The 17,656-nt window shown below is 49.5% G+C and overlaps 2 protein-coding genes across 2 annotated transcripts in view; both read right to left on the reverse strand.

The window, feature by feature from the left end:
- The window catches only part of CMTM2 (CKLF like MARVEL transmembrane domain containing 2), an 11,789-nt gene extending 11,332 nt beyond the window's left edge, over positions 1–457 (reverse strand). Inside the window, exons 1-2 of the mRNA XM_036441235.2 lie at positions 197–457; positions 1–78 (exon numbers count right to left, since the gene is read on the reverse strand). The exon at positions 1–78 is cut by the window's left edge and continues 81 nt beyond it. Of these exons, the coding sequence (XP_036297128.1) occupies positions 1–78; positions 197–457 (339 nt within the window). The remainder of the gene's footprint in view (positions 79–196) is intronic.
- A 726-nt stretch (positions 458–1,183) lies between these two features.
- LOC118720880 (CKLF-like MARVEL transmembrane domain-containing protein 1) lies at positions 1,184–17,573 on the reverse strand. Its single transcript, XM_036441236.2, has 4 exons — positions 16,961–17,573; positions 13,275–13,433; positions 5,862–5,960; positions 1,184–1,453 (listed from the first exon to the last, which is right to left on the reverse strand). The coding sequence occupies exons 1-4, from the start codon at positions 17,285–17,287 to the stop codon at positions 1,184–1,186; spliced, it is 855 nt and encodes a 284-aa protein (XP_036297129.1). The 5' UTR covers positions 17,288–17,573.
- Between the last annotated feature and the right edge of the window lie 83 nt (positions 17,574–17,656).

The following is a 17,656-nucleotide window of genomic DNA, read 5'->3' on the forward strand; positions in this document are numbered from 1 at the left end:
CTCCATGAAGATCATGAGGGACACGAGCGGGTGCACCACGGTGCCGGTGAACATGATGAGCGCGCCTACCAGGCAGCCCTGTCGGGGGAGACACACACGGCCAAGGCCAAGGCCAAGGGCTCTCACCGGCTCCCGGCTCCTCCGCCTGGGCCTCGGGAGCCCGCTCCTCCCCTCTCTCCGGGCCGGGCCCACTCACCACGCTCAGGATCTTGGACAAGGCGTGCCCCACCATCCAGAACTCCCTGTTGCTGTCCTTGATCTCCCAGCGGTAGCGGCGGCACCCCTTCCTGGTGCCCACCTCATCCTTGGGCTGCACGGACTTGGTCTTGGGCGGCGGCGGCTCCTCTCCCTTCTTGTCCTCCCCCTTCTTGACCTCCCCCTTCTTGTCCTCCACCGAGGGGTGCTCTCCCTCCTGCTTGCCGCCCGGCTTGTCCCCCTTTTTGCCTTTGTCTGCCATCTTGGCGAGGACCACCCCTTCGGCTTCTCACGGCCCGCCCAACCTCTTGTTGCTGTTCCCGGGACAGGCCTGACCCTGAGCCAGCCGGATGCCAACCGACCAGCTCGGGGGCCACGCTCAGCCAACGGCCAGAGGCCAGCGAAGCCATCGCGTGGTGCCCTCTGCACGCGCCCTTCCCACCGTGGCAAGGTCAGCCCTGCTGTCCAGCCATCCAGGATGGCCCCGCCCCCACGCAGGAGCCACGCCCACCGACACACACCCACTAGCCCCGCCCACCGTCCAGGACCCGCCTCTGCCTCGGGCTCCCCCTCACAGTCCACCTGGCCCTGCCCCCACTCAGGAGCCTCGCCCCCGCCCCGCCCCGCCCCCAGGCCCCGCCCCTTTCCAGGGATCCCTTCACAGTCCAGCCTGGCCTGGTCCCAGGGTTGGGTTAGGGTTAGTGGCTGGCAGCAGGGCGGTATCCAGGGCCTTGGGTGGCCCCCCTGAGACCAGGGCCGCTGTGCCCTGGGAGGCGGTGGGGGGTGGGAGGGAGGAGGGTTGGGGGGTGGAGGGTGGGGGGGGATGGAGGGAGGGGAGAGGGAGAAAGGCAATTGGACTTGGACACAAGGCGACACGTGGAAGCAGAAGTGTTCCTGGCTCAGAGGCCCTGACTTTATGATCACGTGTGTGGGCCGACACGAGTGACAGCGTGTGAGCTCAGGCCGAGGGCTCAGCCTCTTTGGCCGGCTAGGATCCCATGGCGGCTGGCTCCAAGGACACAGGGCTGGGCGGCTTCCCAGGCTCGGGTTTGGGCTCCTGCTGGGGTTCTTGGGGCTGGTCGGATTTGGGCTCCTGCTGGGGCTCTTGGGGCTGCTGCTGGCCAGGTTCTTCCTTGGCTGGGGTGGCCGCTGCAGCTTTGCCTTCGATGCCCAGGGCTTTCTTTATGGCATTCCTCACCATCTTGGTGACCAGGGTCGCATCCACGAGACACACGATGGCCACCGCAAGACACAGGGCCTGTGGGACACAAGGCCATCCGTGGGAAGGAAAGGTGGGGTTACTGTGCAGCTCAGGAGCCACCTGTCTGTCTGTCTTCCTTATCCCCATCCAGGGACGCCACCTGTCTTCTTGTCCCTCTCTGACCCTCCGCTACCTGCTGTGACCCTTTCTGTCATTCCCAGGAAAAGGAATTTTGGAAAATGGTGAGTTTTGCAGACACTAATGACCTCATCTGACTCACGAGGCACCAGGAAAGGCCCAGAGAAGGACACTGGACTTAGGGGGCTCCTGGTGGGGTTGGGGTCCTGAGGTGACCCTTCGTGGACAGGACTCTTGGGCTAAGTTTGAAAGGGCAGGAAGGAGTTTCTAAGGGGACCAGCTGGGAGGAGAACTCCAGGCACTGGGCTGACTGAGGTCTCCGAGGACTCTGGTGTGGCTGAGACCTCTGGAGAGGTTGAGGGAGGGGCAGAGTTGAGGCTGGGGAGGTGCAGGATGTGGGACTTTATCAAGAGGAGAGGTGGGGGGTTGTCGGACTTAGAAAGCCTTCTTGCCGAATGGTGAGGTGACTGGCCAGTGACCTAGGCTGGAGGCAAAGGGGCTAGTGGGAGGTGGTGGGGTCACCTGCCTTCCAGGTAAGAATTTTTTTTAAATAAAATTTTATTGTTCATATTATTACAAATGTTCCTCATTTCCCCCCCCCCCCCCTCCATTGTTCCCCTCCACCAGGTTCCCACCCCACCCTCTGCCCTTTCCCCACCCCCATTGTTCTCATCCATAGGTGCACAGTTTATGTTCAGGCTCTTCCCACACCCCCCTCTCCCCCTTTCCCCAAGAATCGTCAGTTCACTCCCCTTCCATACCTCTGATTCTATTATATTCACCAGTTAATATTGTTCATCAGATTTTTAAAATTCCCTTGGTTTTTAGATTCACTTGTTGATAGTTACATATTTGTTGTTCATAGTTTTTATCTTTATTTACTTTCTCTTCCTAAAGAACCCCTTTCAGCAATTCATATAATTCTGGTTTGGCAGTGATGAACTCCTTTAGCTTTTTTATTTTATTTGTGAAGCTCTTTATCTGGCCTTCGATTCTGAGTGATAGCTTTGCTGGGTAGAGTATTTTTGGCTGTAGGTTCTTGCTATTCATCACCTTGAATATTTCTTGCTATTCCCATCTTGCCTGCGTGGTTTCTGTTGAGAAATCAGCTGACAGTCGTATGGGTGCTCCTTTATAGGTAACTACCTGCTTTGCTCTTGCTGCTTTTAATATTCTCTCTTTGTCTTTTGCTCTTGGAATTTTAATTATGACGTGTCTTGGTATGGTCCTCTTTGGATTCCTTTTGTTTGGGGTTCTGTGCACTTCCTGGACTTGTAAGTCTATTTCTTTCCCCAGGTGGGGGAAGTTTTCTGTCACTATTTCTTCCAGTATTTTTTCGGTATCTTGTTCTCTCTCTTCTTCTGGGACCCCCATAATTCTGATGTTGGCTCGTTTGAAATTGTCCCAGAGGTTTCTTACACTATCTTCAACTTTCTGGATTCTCTTATCTTCTTGCTTCTGTGGAGGAATGTCCTCTGGCTCTTTGTGTTCCAAATCTTTGACTTGATTCTTGCGATCTTCCATTCTGTTTTTTAGGACTCTGTATATTTTTTATTTCAGACAATGTATTCTTTATTTCTAGTTGATCCCTTTTCATATCCTCATAGGTCTCATTTATTTTATTGGCCTTTTCTAGGAAATTCTTGAAAAACCTTATAAGCGTTGTTTTATATCCAGTCGCTTTTTGTCCTCCATTTATTTCATTTGTGATCTGTTTCCTTGTCTTGGCATTTTCACAGCTTCCCTGAGTTGGTAGGGTGGCTTTGTGTGCTAAGGTGTCCTATATGGTTCAGTGAGTCAGCCTCCCAGTTACCTGAGGTGGACAGTCTTGGTGTAGCCCTTTGTGGGCTGTGTGTGCAGTCTTGTTGTTAAGTCTTGTTTGTTGTTGGTATCACTGGGAAGCGTTGATCTCCAAGCCAATTGGCTATGAAGATCAGAAGTGTCTCAGCTAGGAGGGTTTCTGTATTCCGCTTGAATGGGCGGAGTCTCGGGGGTGGCACAGACAAGCTTTGTTGAATCCTGCACAATTGGTTGCAGGCACGCACACCTCTTTGGTATAGGTGCAGACAAGCTTTAGATTCTGTCTGTCACTCCCTAGGAGAGTCCCATTCACTGCGAATGAGAAAGCTAGCCACTGGAAGGGCTTCTGTGCTCCGCTTGGATGGGGCGGAGTCTCGGGTGGTGCAGACAAGCTTTATTCAGCCCCTCCCTACGGGGTCTGGTTTCTGATTCCCACAGTAATGACTGCTGGCTTCACACACCTCTGAGAGATCTTTGCCCTCTGCCTGACAGTCTGGCCTCTCCCTGTCTGGGGCCGTTTATCAGTGCAATAGGGTGGTTCTGCTTTCCTCCCGAACCAGAAAGCCAGCCGCACATTAGCTGTCTGCCCTCTCCGTGCAGGGAGTAAGCCAGTAGTGAACTCAGCCCGCCCTCTCCGCGCTCTGCAAGCAAGCCTGCAGCCAAGTCGGGTGGCCGCCTTTTCGCGCGCAGTTCTCCGCACCTTCACAGTTCCTGAGGTTCAGCGTGCCTTCTCTCTCCTTCCCAGATGGCAGAGCCTCCTCTCAGGCAGCCGTCCGGCGCTTCAGGGCGATGGTTCCCCTGTTTTTCAGTTCTAAATTCAAATTTGTTGTGGTAGGCTGCATTCGGGTGTCTACCCTATGCCACCATCTTGGTTTCTCCTCCATCCAGGTAAGAATTTATGGAGACCAGGCGCTAGGATCCCCTGGCCGGTGGCGGAAGACTTGGAGTCTGAGTTAGCAAATGGGGACCAGCTCCTGTCTGCCTTGGATGTTTCTCTTTCTGGTCACGTAATCCATGGCTGCTTAAATGAACTTTTCCTAGGCAGCTCTTGCCCCATCTGATCTGTGAGTTCCCCTGGGGGAAAGGATTCTATCCCCAACACAGAGTTCAGGCCTGGCACAATCCGATGGGACTGGCAAGTATTTATTGATTATGGAATGAATTCAAAGAACTTTAACCATTTTTTTTTTATTAATTTCTCTTCCCATGGTTTAACCTCTTTTTTTTTTTTTTTAATATATTTTATTGATTTTTTTACAGAGAGGAAGAGAGTTAGAAACATCGAGGAGAGAGAAACATCGATCAGCTGCCTCTTGCACACCCCCCACTGGGGATGTGCCCGCAACCAAGGTACATGCCCTTGACCGGAATCGAACCTGGGACCTTTCAGTCCGCAGGCCGACGCTCTATCCCCTGAGCCAAACCGGTTTCGGCAGTTTAACCTCTTAAACCAAAGTCTCACCTCCCCACACTCCCACCATCTTCCAAGCATGAAATCTGCCATGTTTTGTGCCCTTCCTATGAGGATTCAAGTTTCAGTGTATCCCAGCCTGTGCCATATCTGCAAAAATGAGAGTTGTCAAGTTGAGTCAAAACATGTCTTGGCCTGTGTTGCTCAATGGTTAGAGTGTTAGTCCAGATCACTGAAGGGTCTCTGGTTTGATTCCTGGTCAAGAGCATGTATCTGGGTTACAGGTTCGATCCCTGGTCCTGGGCGGGGTTGGGGCACATGTGGGAGGCGACCGATGGATGTGTCTCTATGTCTCTCTCCTTCTCCCTCTCTCCCTCCCTCCCATTCTCTCCAAGAAGCAATGGAAAAAAATATCCTCAGGTGAGGATTAACAAAACAGACAAACAAGCCTAGCTTTGTGTGGGGCACTTCTTGGATGCTTGGAAAGTAATTTCCTCCCTTGGACTTCCTCCCTCCCTCCTTCCCTCCCTCCCTCCCTCCCTCCTTCCCTCCCTCCCTTCCTTTCTTCCTCCCTTCCTTCCTTCTTGAATAGGCTGGCTCACTCACTTTTAACAATGCTCTCCCTCCTCCCTCCCCCTACAATTATTCTTTTCATGTGCTTTTAAGATATCCTCTAGTCCAGCCCGAAAAGTCTAAGTCCTATGTATACCCTGTTTCCCCGAAAATAAGATAGTGTCTTATATTAATTTTTTTTCTCCCAAAGTTGCGCTAGGTCATATTTTCAGGGGATGTCTTATCTTTCCATGCGCTAGGTCTTATTTTCGGAGGATGTCTTATTTTCGGGGAAACACGGTAGAGAAGAACATCTTGTTGCAATGGTTTAAAAAATAGCATATACGATTCTCAAAAAGGGCTTCAGCAACTTGCTTTTATCCCTGTTTGGAGAATGGGTATCAGGATGAAGATTTTCATGAGCTTAGAATGTGTGTAACTTCACGTCTTCTCAAGTTCTGGGTGCAGAGAAGAGGAAGGACGGTGGTGAGGGTGTTCTGTAATGGAAATGGTGTCGGTGTGCCAGTTCTCAGCTACAGTGGAGTTGTGGGGGCCTTTACTTACCCCTCCGATGTAGAATAATTGTCTCCTTTCCTTTTCCCTCATTGTCAAGATGGCCACGACTAAAAGGAAGATGGTGGTAATGAAACTGTTGATAAGATCCTGTAAGACAGAAGTGAACATGATCAACTTTACATGAAAATGTAGTTTCATAAAACATGTAAATGGGTCAGTTACCTATCTAAGGATGGACGTCTGTTGCAGACTTTCCCTCTGATTAATATTCAGAGGAATCCCCAGCAGCATAATTCTTACATCTTCCAGAGACATGAGTTTATGTGATTTTAAGACCCTGGATAGGACTTGGTCAGCAGACATGGGTTTAATTTCGTTAAAGAGCACCAAAGTTGTCGTTAAAAATCTGACAACTTTTCCGTTAGATTTTTCTTCAAGACTGCGGAAAGTGAGCATGAAAACATCTAAAGGTTTGGGGGCCGAGCCCAAATTGGTCTTCCAAAAATATGATTTTTGGAAGCCTTATATTTTAAATTAATTCTGGATTCTGTTCCACAATACATTTGTTTTAATGTAAAAATAAAATTTTAGACCTGGTGCATGTGGCTCCCTGGTTGAGTATCGACCTATGAATCAGGAAACCACCGTTCAATTCCCTGTCAGGGCACATGCCCGGGTTCCACTGGGGAGTGGGGGCCAGCACAGGAGGCAGCTGACCAGTGATTCTCTCTCATCGTTGATGTTTCTCTCTCCCCCTCTCCTTTCCTCTAGGAAATCAATGAAAATGTTTTACAAATTAAAATTTTGGATTAGGACTCGACTGATTTCATTCCACCCCCCAAATCTTTAGGTAGAACCGATCCTTCGTTTAGACTAGGGGTGTCGAACTCAATCAGAGAAGGGGCCAAAATCTAAAATCCAGCCTAAATCGCGGGCCGAATGGTTTACTGAACGGTCATAAACTGTCATTGTGATGGAAACGCAGCGGAGTGCAGTGATGACAGCGCGGTGTGGGCCACATTGCAAGGCCTGGCGGGACGGATTTGGCCCGCGGGCCTTGTGTTTGACACATGTGGTTTAGACGGTGGGTCGTATTTATTCTGTAGGTTCACGTTCACCTAGCCTGAGAAGGCAGGAAGCCTTCGGGGGAGCGGGCCTGACGTTCTGGAGTGAATGCCTGGTGCTGTTGTTGACTTTTGCGTTTTCCTAAAGCGTGGTCACAGTTGAGTCTGCCCTGACGTCCGTGCCGACATCCTTCCTTCTGGGTGTCAGTACCGGGTTCTTTAACTGCTAAGTAAAGGGTGAGGATAAATGGGCAGTGGTTGGGCTTTGGTGGTGGGGCAGTAATGGAAGAAGGCACTCCATGTGTCCGTGGCAACAGCCCAACAGCCAAGGGCGATAGAACCCTGATATGGCCCAGATAGCAAATTGGAACATTTTAGTCTTTTTTTTTTTTTAAGTATATTTTATTGATTTTTTTACAGAGAGGAAGGGAGAGAGATGGAGAGCCAGAAACGTCGATGAGAGAGGAACATCGACCAGCTGCCTCTTGCACACCCCCTACCGGGGATGTGCCCGCAACCAAGGTACATGCCCTTGACGGGAATTGAACCCGGAACCTTTCAGTCCGCAGACCAACGCTCTACCACTGAGCCAAACCAGTTTCGGCCATTTTTAGTCTTAAAGTGGCCTGACTTAGTGGTATCAATCCGTGGGGTGTTCTTGCCCAGACACAGCAAGGAGCCTGCCATCCGGTGTATGGAATCCCAGTGGCTTTTCAAGGTGCCGAGCACTTCCCAGTCATTCTCTCACTGAACCCTCCTGAGCACCCTGCAGTCAGAATGGTTGTGATCTCCAGTGAAGAGGCTGTAACGGAGGCTTAGAGGGGTTCACGAAATTGCCTACGATGGCGCAGGCAAAGGGTGGAGTCAGAACTCAGCGCACTCTTGCCTCCCAGCAGGGACACCTGCATAGCATGGAGGAGCAGCCTCCATCTTTGTCGTTTTCTGTAGAATGGGGCGTTGAGGCTCAGCATGGATGAGACACAAGAGGTGAGAGTGCTTTTTGTGGGTGGCATTTGTGGAGCTCATTTTTGGCCTGCCAGTTCCCAGATGTGTGACCGGGGCACGCTTTGTCACCTCCCCCAACACCCCCCACCCCCATGCCAGCATGCTGATTTTTAATATGAAGCGAATGGCTGGGATTGGTGGGGGTGATCTGAGGATTACGTGGCGTGAGGAATCTGAAAGCAGCAGGTTAGTGCCTGGCGTCTAGTGGGTGGTGGGAGTGCATCGACACGTAGATTCATGCTGAAACTGGTTTGGCTCAGTGGATAGAGCGTCGGCCTGCGGACTGCAAGGTCCCAGGTTCGATTCTGGTCAAGGGCATGTACCTTGGTTGTGGGCGTATCCCCGGTGGGGGGCTGGTGTGTGCAGGATGCAGCTGATAGATGTTTCTCTCTCATCGATGTTTCTAGCTCTCTATCCCTCTCCCTTCTTCTCTGTAAAAAAAATCAATAATTAATAATAATAATAATAATAATAATAATAATAAACAACAACAACACGTAGATTCGTGATATCTGGCCTCAAAATGTGCATAGACAGTAAACTTCCCGCAAATTCCAGGTGTTTTTCCTGTTGAGATTAGAAAGCAAGGAGCCTTTTGTGAACCTGCCTCTCGGAAGGGTCTATTATCTGGGCACCTGGTGGGTAACACTGTAAGGGGACGCGGAGCAGGGCTGGGGAGGGTTGGAAGCGAGTTCCAGTGAGTTCCATAGGCTGGTTGACAGGTCTGGCTATTGTGGGGCAGGTGCGGCAGTTTGCAGCCTTGTACCTGAGAACTGCAGACTAAGCTTTTGGAAGATGCGAACAAGGACTCTTACAGCTAAGAAGCAGAATGTAGACTTGTTACGATAAAAATGAACTAGCCATGGTCAGGGGACATTGTGAATGTGGATGAAAGGACATTGACAATGATCCTGGCACTAAACCAGATGCAGACTGGCCCTGCCCGGCCCACGGCGGATTCCCCATCACGGTTCCACCCCCTCCTTGGACTGCTGGGTGATATGGGTTACTGTGGTCCTCCCTCAAGAAGGAGCACTCTCCTCAGCTGTCTCTTGGAGCTCATGTTTGCCTGGTACTCTACGTTTCTGTGGCAGCTCACATTTCTTGAGCTCTTACTATGTGTCACATACGGTGCCAAGGTGTTAATACAAGATCTCATTTGATTCACACAACAAACTTTCATTATCCCCAATTCACACGTGGGGGAGCAACTTGCTCGGGGAGGGGGAGATGGGTCAGCCAGTGAGTGGCTCCGACCCTCAGCTGTCTGACTTGATTGCCCGGGGCCTTCTCCTGACTAACCCCGCTTCCTTTTGCCTCAGACACAGACCCTCTGATTGGCCTCGTCCTTGACAAAGACACGTTCTCCTCGATCGGGTAAAATGGCAGCGGACCCTTGCGCCACCCAGCAGGACTTCTGGCGGGTTCCCCTGCCAATGCCATCCTAATGCATCGTCGTTTCTCTCCCTCTCCGCCGTGGCTCAATGCCCTATTGATTCAAGTAGCCGCTGCTGAGCAGAATGAGGGATGGGTTTGTCACTGCTCAGTTGTTTTCCTTAAAGCTCTCGGACTGTTCTCTGAGGTAAACACCATGGTGTCAAACTGTAACTGGGAAAGAAAAAGAGGCTGTAATGTCGAATGCTTGTTTTTCAATATCCCTATCGGAAAGAACGTTTAAACGCTTAAATCTGTTTTACAACCTGTGGGATTGGTAACAAGCATTCATACACAATCAACATTAGCTGGTGGGCCAGCGAGCTGCAACTTTGGTTCCCTGTGTGCCTGGAGTTCTCCCAACGGGTGGCAGCGTCTGATCGGAAATTGCCAGAATTGGTGTTTTTCACGAATCTGAAAGCTAATGCTTCTCGCTTCTAAATGTAAAGACATTGCTGGGAGTTTAGGAATCATCACTTCTATAGAGCTTTATTTTAAAATATGTTTATGTTCTTTTTTTTAAAATTTTTAAAAAAATTTGGTTTCTACTGGCAAGAACATCTGCTTGACCAGGACTCAGTTTCTCTGACCATCCTGGGTAATATTTTTTACAATGTAGAAGTGTTAAAAAAAAAAAAGGGGGCTATTCGGAAGACAGTGATGACAGTTCATACGTTTCTTGGGTATATTGACAGGCGATATAGATGATGGTGTCTCAAATTGGGAATGCAGTGGAGAAATGAGGAGAGTGCCTCCACGTTAGGGTGGTGGGGAGGGTAAGCTGTATTCTAACTCGCTCTGATTCAGAGCTGCGCTGGCGAGTCAGGGGCTAGCTGAGAGTTCGATGGGCACCTTCCCCATGGGTGTCAGGGTCTCTGGCACAGCCCTCACCCAGGCGAAAAGCTGCATTGAGACTCGGGTGTGGGTCCCCAAGCCCAGGCTCCATCCTATCTCCAGAGAAGGACACCCTGCCCAAATCTGGACCCAGGGTCTACAGACCTCCGCAGGTCATCTGTGTGAGACCAGCATCGTGTGGTGCTGCCCTGCTGAGGGTCTAAGCCTCGATTCCTCAGACCTTCTACCTCCTTGCTGGGGACTTCCAGCCTGAGCCCTTTACTGAACAAGGATGGGAATAAAGGAATCGGGAACTTGCTCTTCCTGTGAGCCTTTAAGGAAATGGATGCTTAAAATAAGTACTCCTGCCCGGCCGGTGTGGCTCAGTGAGAGTCAACCCATGAACCAGGAGGTCACCGGTTTGATTCCTGGCCAGGGCACATGCCCTAGTTTCAGGCTTGATCCCCAGTAGCAGATCGGCAGGAGGCAGCCAATTGAGGTTTCTATCTCTCTATCCTCCCTTCCTCTCCCTCTAAAAATAAATTAAAACATATTTAAAGTCGGCACTCTTTGCCCTAGTCCAGTGGTTGGCAAACTCATTAGTCCAGCGTTTTTCAACCGCTGTTAGTGTGCCGCGAGATGTTGCCTGGTGTGCCGTAAGTGCAGACAAGACAAGAATTTTATAATTTTTCACTATTTTGTTTACTTAATATTTCATAATAAAGTAATTATAAAATACTTTCTTTGTGTTTATTTGATTCCTATTCAAGAAAATTACTTTATATATAGTCAATATAGGCACAGAGTTAAATTTTTTAACATTTTCTAATGGTGGTGTGCCTCGTGATTTTTTTCATGAAACAAGTGTGCCTTTGCCCAAAAAAGGTTGAAAAACACTGCATTAGTCCACAGAGCCAAATATCAACAGTACAGCGATTGGAATTTCTTTTGAGAGCCACATTTTTTAAACTTAAACTTCTAACGCCACTTCTTCAACATAGACTCGCCCAGGCTGTGGTGTTTTGTGGAAGGGGCCAAAGAGCCGCGGTTTGCTGACCACGGTCTTATTCCTTTACCCCCTCCCCTGGACACTAAACCATCTTGCCTGGAGAGAAGGGGAGAAAGTGACAGCTGGGCCAACTGGACCCCAGGGCAGAGCTCTGAAGCAGGGACAGTGAACCCGTGTTCTCTGGCTTGCTGCGCTGACCCTTCTAAAGGTCCCAGGTGACTCCTGCCGCTTGATGCCGACCTGTCTCCAAGTCCGCCTACTCTGAAGTTTCAATTGGTCACCTCCTGGGCTGGTACCAGGACTGTCCCTAAGCCAGCACATTTTAAATCGGGCCCAGGCCTCCCTGCTCCCTCTGAGCAATCGTATAGACTCATGTCCTTCACCTAATGGGATCCGAAAGGGCAGACTAGGAAGGAAAGGGAGAGGAGAAGAGAATAGTTTTGGATCTTGTTTTGCCGGATGTTTTTAGAAACCTCCCAAGTCAATTAGATCACTCACCACCTGATCAACTATGTTGGTTAGTATGTGGCTGCTTAGCTTGTGGGCTGCGAGTTAGTTGAGCCTCGTGTTACGGTTAGGGTTAGGGTTGGTTAGTATGTGGCTGCTTAGTATGTGGGCTGCTAGTTAGTTGAGCCTCGGGTTAGGGTTAGGGTTAGGGTTGGTTAGTATGTGGCTGCTTAGTATGTGGGCTGCTAGTTAGTTGAGCCTCGGGTTAGGGTTAGGGTTAGGGTTAGGGTTAGCGAGTCTGGCAGACCTGGGTTCAAATCCGAGTTTCCCTCCCTACACATGACCACGGGCAACTCAATCCTTCAATCCAACGTTCTCCCCTGTCCGACGGGGTGTGTGTGTGGGGGGGTGACTACAACCTTCTGGGGCTGTTGTGAGGATGAGATAAGGTGGTTCACAGGAACCTGGCGCCCGGCATGTGCTCAGAAACGGTTACTTTACCTTCCCTTCTCAAACATTTCCACGGCCAGAGATTTCCACTTCCCCCTGGAGGGAAACCTCTCCCTGGTTAGGGCTCCGCCATTAACAGGTCCTTCCAGGTGTCCAGCGGGAGCTGCCCAGGGCTCTGCTTTGTCTGCTTCCTGTTGCTCGGCGCTCGGCAGCCTTTTCAGAAAAGCCCTCAGGCACTTGAAGGAAACGTGTGCGTTTTAGCTCCGCAGCCACCAGCTCTCCCCGGAGACTAGAACACGGTGCCCTGGGGAAGCACGGTGTGGACGAGGTCCGAGCTCACGAGCGAGCGTTGTTCGCGGTGCCAGCTCCGCTGGTAAAAGCCACCCTTGGGGGGTGAGAGAGCCTTCTAGAATCTAGGGTCTGCGGGCCGCGCTTCCCGAGGAGTCGTTCCCGTGGGCCAAGCGCTGGGCTGTGTGCTTGAAACACGCTGACGTTAGGATCGCACTCTTCCTTCCCTGATGCGGGAACGGAGGCTGCAGGTCACACGGCCAGGAAGGTCCAGAGCCAGGAAGGAGGCCCCTGTCTGCCCAGCGGACGCCGAATCCCCGCTCTGGTCTGAGGGCGCAGACTCAGGCCCCGGAGGGATTCGCTTCGGGAGCGTTTAGTTGCTAAAGACTGTGGGATGCCGGAGCAGCTAGAATGTGCCGTGTTTTTCTTTCCCTGAACCCTCTTCCATCTGGCACCCTTTGGGGTGTAATAGCACACATGGAAAGGTTGGCTCCTGCAACCTTTCGGGGCATACGTGACCGTTTTCTGTACCTCTGCCGTGTCTGGTCTTGCTTTTTTTTGGGGGGGAGGAGGCGGGTGGGTGTTTATAACTGTTTGCAAAGGGGAAGCATGTCTGTTTTATAAGCAACAAATACAAAACGTGTACCAATTGACTCTATGCATGAGACCCTTCTTTAGGACACGTGGCAGAGTGCCCCATGCTCAGACCCATCATGACACCTCAGGGGTGCGCGCTGGTTGCCCTGTAGACAGGGGGGTCCGAGGCCGGTTCCTCCCCGGGGAATAGGGGACACCCTCCCTGTCAGAGCTCAGCTGTGTCCTTGCCCAGAGAGAGAGAGAGAGAGAGTCTGGGTGCTTTCACGTAAAGAGATCCTCTGCTCTGGGGCCGAGGGCGAAGTTTATATTTGAATTACGAAAGCGAACACTTACAAGTAAGGGCCAGTGTATGTAAGTCAGCAAGTGGTGAAGGGTTAGCATATATATGAGAATAAACAAAATAATGATGAAGATTTCCAGGGTGGTGATTGCTATGAATGACTCCTGGGCTTCGGCGACGATGAAACAAGTTAGTGCTCCTATGAGAAGACCCTGCAGTAAAAGAAACAGGTTTCCTTTTAATGCACATGGACTATTAAACCTCCCCCCCCCCCCCCACACACACCATGATTTGTCAAACGCAAATCTGATTACGGTATATTGAAATTGCCTGTATGGCCTTGCTCATACACTTTATTTTTGTACTTTTAAGAAATGAAATAATACACACAGAAAATAAAAATGGGGGTGGGGGTGGGTTGGGGCTTGGTAAGGTATGTACACATATAATACCTTAATAAAAAAAATGAGAAAAAAAAGTTTCAGGTTGATAAAAGATGAAAACAACAACAACAACAACAAAAAAAAAAAACCAAATAATAAAAATGCACAGTAGAGGAGGGTAAAAAAATGCCAGTTCCTTTCACCTCCCTTAACCCAACCCTAGTCTGGCTTCTTAAGAGTAACCACTGTTGTCGAGACCTGTTTGGCTCAGTGGATAGAGCATTGGCCTGCGGACTGAAAGGTCCCAGGTTTGATTCCAGTCAAGGGCATGTACTTTGGTTGTGGGCACATCCTCAGTAGGGGGTGTGCAAGAGGCAGCTGATTAATATTTCTCTCTCATCGATTTTTCTACCTCTCTATCCCTCTCTCTTCCTCTCTGTAAAAAAATCAGTAAAATATATTTTTTAAAAAAGCAATCACTGTCAACAGTGTATGTTTTAAACCAAAAAGAAATGTGTATATACAGATAGAGTAGAGAAAGTAGATATTGATTTTGATAGAGTAAGGGAAAAGTCTAAGCTTGCTTTCTCTCTACATAGCTGTGGATCATCCCAACATCATTTATTGGGAATATATGAAAATAAATAAAATAACGATGAAGATTTCCAGGGTGGTGATTGCTATGAATGACTCCGGGGCTGACTTAATACCCAGATTTTATTATACAGTAAATTCTCAGGTGAACTGGGTCTTTTTTGAGACTGTTCTCCTCCATTGATTCGATGATTACTTTTCTAGTACTTTTGAAATGACAGGAGATTTGTTTTATATCACATTATCTGACCTTTCCATACTCATTCTCAGGTTGTTTTATGCCTCCCCCATGCTTGTCTTGGTCAAGTTCCCCAACTAAGCCTTTTGGTAGTAATTTTATTGGGGTTCCATTTAATTTATAATCTGGAAAAGTTATTGCAAAATTTGGTCTTGCTAGTCAAGAACACTGTGTCTTTTCTGTTATTTTAGTGGCGTTTAAATATCTCTCAATGGAATTTTAAAGTTTTCTTCATAAGGGTTTTGCAAATTTATTTCATTTCATCTAAGATTCTTATTTTGATTGTTGTTGTAAACAAAAAATATTTTCTTTTATTTTAAGTGCTTATTTTCTCATTTCCACTAATGAGCTAGTAGAAGTTACCTTATTCTGTTTCCCAGTTGACTTTGAGTTATTTAGATATCAGCTGGAAGAAGTGATATATTTTGTCTCTCTTTTCAAATGTTCTTACTTTTTCCCCCCTAATTGTGATGACTAGTGGTTCCAGAAAAATATTAAATAACAGCATTGATAGTGGGCATCCTTTTTGTTTCTCATTTTGTTTCTCATACTTCTGATGTTTAATTTATATGATGCTGACTTTTGGGTTTATTTTTACAATGTCAGTGAAATACCTATGTATTTCTATTTTACTGGTCTTTTCTCTCTCACTCTCTCCCATGCAATCAAAGAATGAATGAATATTCAAAGAACCAATGAATATTGGGTTTTGTCAAATGTGTTTTGGATCCTTCTTGTACTATTTTCTTCTCTTTGTATTTACGATATATACTAGAGGCCCGGTGCACGAAATTTGTGCACTCTGCGGGGGTGGGGGCTTCCCTCAGCCCTGCCTGTGCCCTCTTGTAATCCGGGAGCCCTCAGGGGATGTCCAGGGTTGAGCCTTTGCCCCCTGGTGGTCAGTGCATATCATAGTGACGAGTAGTTCTGCAGTGGGGCTAAAATCAGCTCTCTGACATCCCCTGAGGGGTTCCAGATTGTGAGAGGGTGCAGGCCAGGCCAAGGAACCCCACTGGTGCATAATCAGAGCTGGGGAGGGACATGGGAGGTTGGTCAGCTGGGGAGGGCTCCAGGTCAGTCCTGATCAGCCAGATCCCAGAAGCAAGCTAACCTACTGGTTGGAGCGTCTGGTGCCCCTCCCCACCCCCCTCTCCGGTGGTCAGTGTACATCAGAGTGAGCAGTTGAGGGGCCTTAGCATATCATTAGCATATTATGCTTTGATTGGTTGAACAGCCAACTGGATGACCAGACACTTAGCATATTAGGCTTTTATTACATAGGATGGGGGATTAGTTTACTATGATTTTAATGTTGAATCATCTTATGTTTCTTCTTCGTGGTGTGTTTTTCAAAAGTTCTGATGAACATTGTCTGCTAATATATGAATACTTATTGCTTTGATACAAGCGAGATTTCTACTCTGATTCCTTTTTCTGAACTTCGTCAGGTTTTGATTATCACTGCTATATTGACTTTGTAAAAATAGTTCAGAAGTGCTTTTTTTCTCTGTTCTTTGAAAAACCTTGAATAGTATCAGAATTACATCCCCTGACGGTTTGAAAGCGTTAACCTGTGCAAAAAGCTGGTCTGATATATTTTTAAAAGATGCTCATCTGATTAAGATCTCATTTTCTTCTGTGCTTATGTTGGGCTGTTTAGGTTTTTCTCTACTCTGGGATCACTTTTGGTGATTTGCATTTGCCTAGAAAAATCAACTATTCCGTCCCATTATTTTATACCGTCCCATTATTCAAACTGATTTGGGACGATCCTCTGCTGCGGATCCTTTCCGACTCCTGGGGGTTTGTGATTCTTTTCCCTTTCTAGTTTCTAACTTTGAACATATGCCCTCTCCTCCCCGCTTTGGCCGTTATCTTGGTGAGAGGCCTATCCGCTTTATTGGTCAGTTCTGTGATTTGTGCTGGCTCATTTACACACTGCTGCTCTCGTCTTCATTGCTTCCCTAGTTCCCTTTGTGAAGGGAAACCAGAGGAATAGAAGAGAAGGAGAGGGCCGGGACCGGTTTGGCTCAATGGATAGAGCGTCGGCTTGGGGACTGAAGGATCCCGGGTTTGATACTGGTCAAGGGCACGTACCTTGGTTGCGGGCATATCCCCAGTGGGGGGTGTGCAAGAGGCAGCTGATCGATGACTCTCTCTCATCGATGTTTCTAACTCTCTATCTCTCTCCCTTCCTCTCTGTATAAAATCAATAAAATATATTAAAAAAAAAAAAAAAAAGAGAAGGAGAGGAAAAAAAAGAAGCCAACTCTAGTAGTAAGCTTGGAGTGTGTGTACGGAACAAGAGGAGTCAGGAGGAAGGGTGCGGCAACATGGGGAGGGGGTGGAGAAAGGGGACATCGGTAATACTTTCAACAATAAACATACATGAAAACAAACAAACAAACAACAACAACACCAACGGGGCCTGGCCAAGGGCTCTAGGGAAGGTTTCCCCAGGCCAAGGCCTGCCTGCATCTGCCCTGCCTGTGCCCCGGCCAAGCCACCAGCTCTCCCTACTCACCAGCCTCACGATCTTCAGCGCCCCGGTGGGCGAGAAGAAGAACTTCTTGATGCTGTCCGTGAACTTGGGCGGGACTTTGGTGCGGCCCTCCGCGCGCTTCTGGATGGCCTCCTTCTCCTCTTCGGTGATGGCCTCCCCCTCGAGCATGGTCGGGGTCACGGACTCATCTAGCTTCTGGTCTGGGCCCGTCTTGGCTTTCCCTTTGGCTCCTGGCTGCACCCCGTGGATGGACGCCGCGGAGCGTTTGGGTTGATTCTTGGTGGGTGCGCTGCGCCCGCGACGCACGAAGGCGCCTCCTTCGGGTCCCGCCACATCGTAAGAAGCCATGGTGGGCCCGGGGCCTGGCTCTGTGTTAGGTTGGCCCTGATCTCTGACCCTGCGCTGCAGCCGCCGGCTCTCCCACGGCCACCAGCGTCGCGCCCCAACGGCTGCCGGCGGCCCATCCCTCGCGCGCACCCAGCTCTCCCTGCCGGAGGACGCACCAGCCTCTCCAGTCAGCCTCCCTCCTGACCACCCGGGGGGCGCCGTTGCCCAGCGTGGGAACTCGATGTTGCAACTCCATCTTCGCCAGCCAGGGGGTGCCCGGGCTCCCCTGCTGTTCCCAGGGGCCGAGATGGGAAAGCACGGCTAACGGTACCCAGACGCCCGCAGCGCGCCGGGCAGGTGTGGTCCAGGGGATGCGCTGGGCGCGGAATC

The sequence above is a fragment of the Pipistrellus kuhlii genome, unplaced genomic scaffold (assembly GCF_014108245.1).
Source record: "Pipistrellus kuhlii isolate mPipKuh1 unplaced genomic scaffold, mPipKuh1.p scaffold_m20_p_17, whole genome shotgun sequence".
In the NCBI taxonomy this organism is placed as follows: Eukaryota; Metazoa; Chordata; class Mammalia; order Chiroptera; family Vespertilionidae; genus Pipistrellus; species Pipistrellus kuhlii.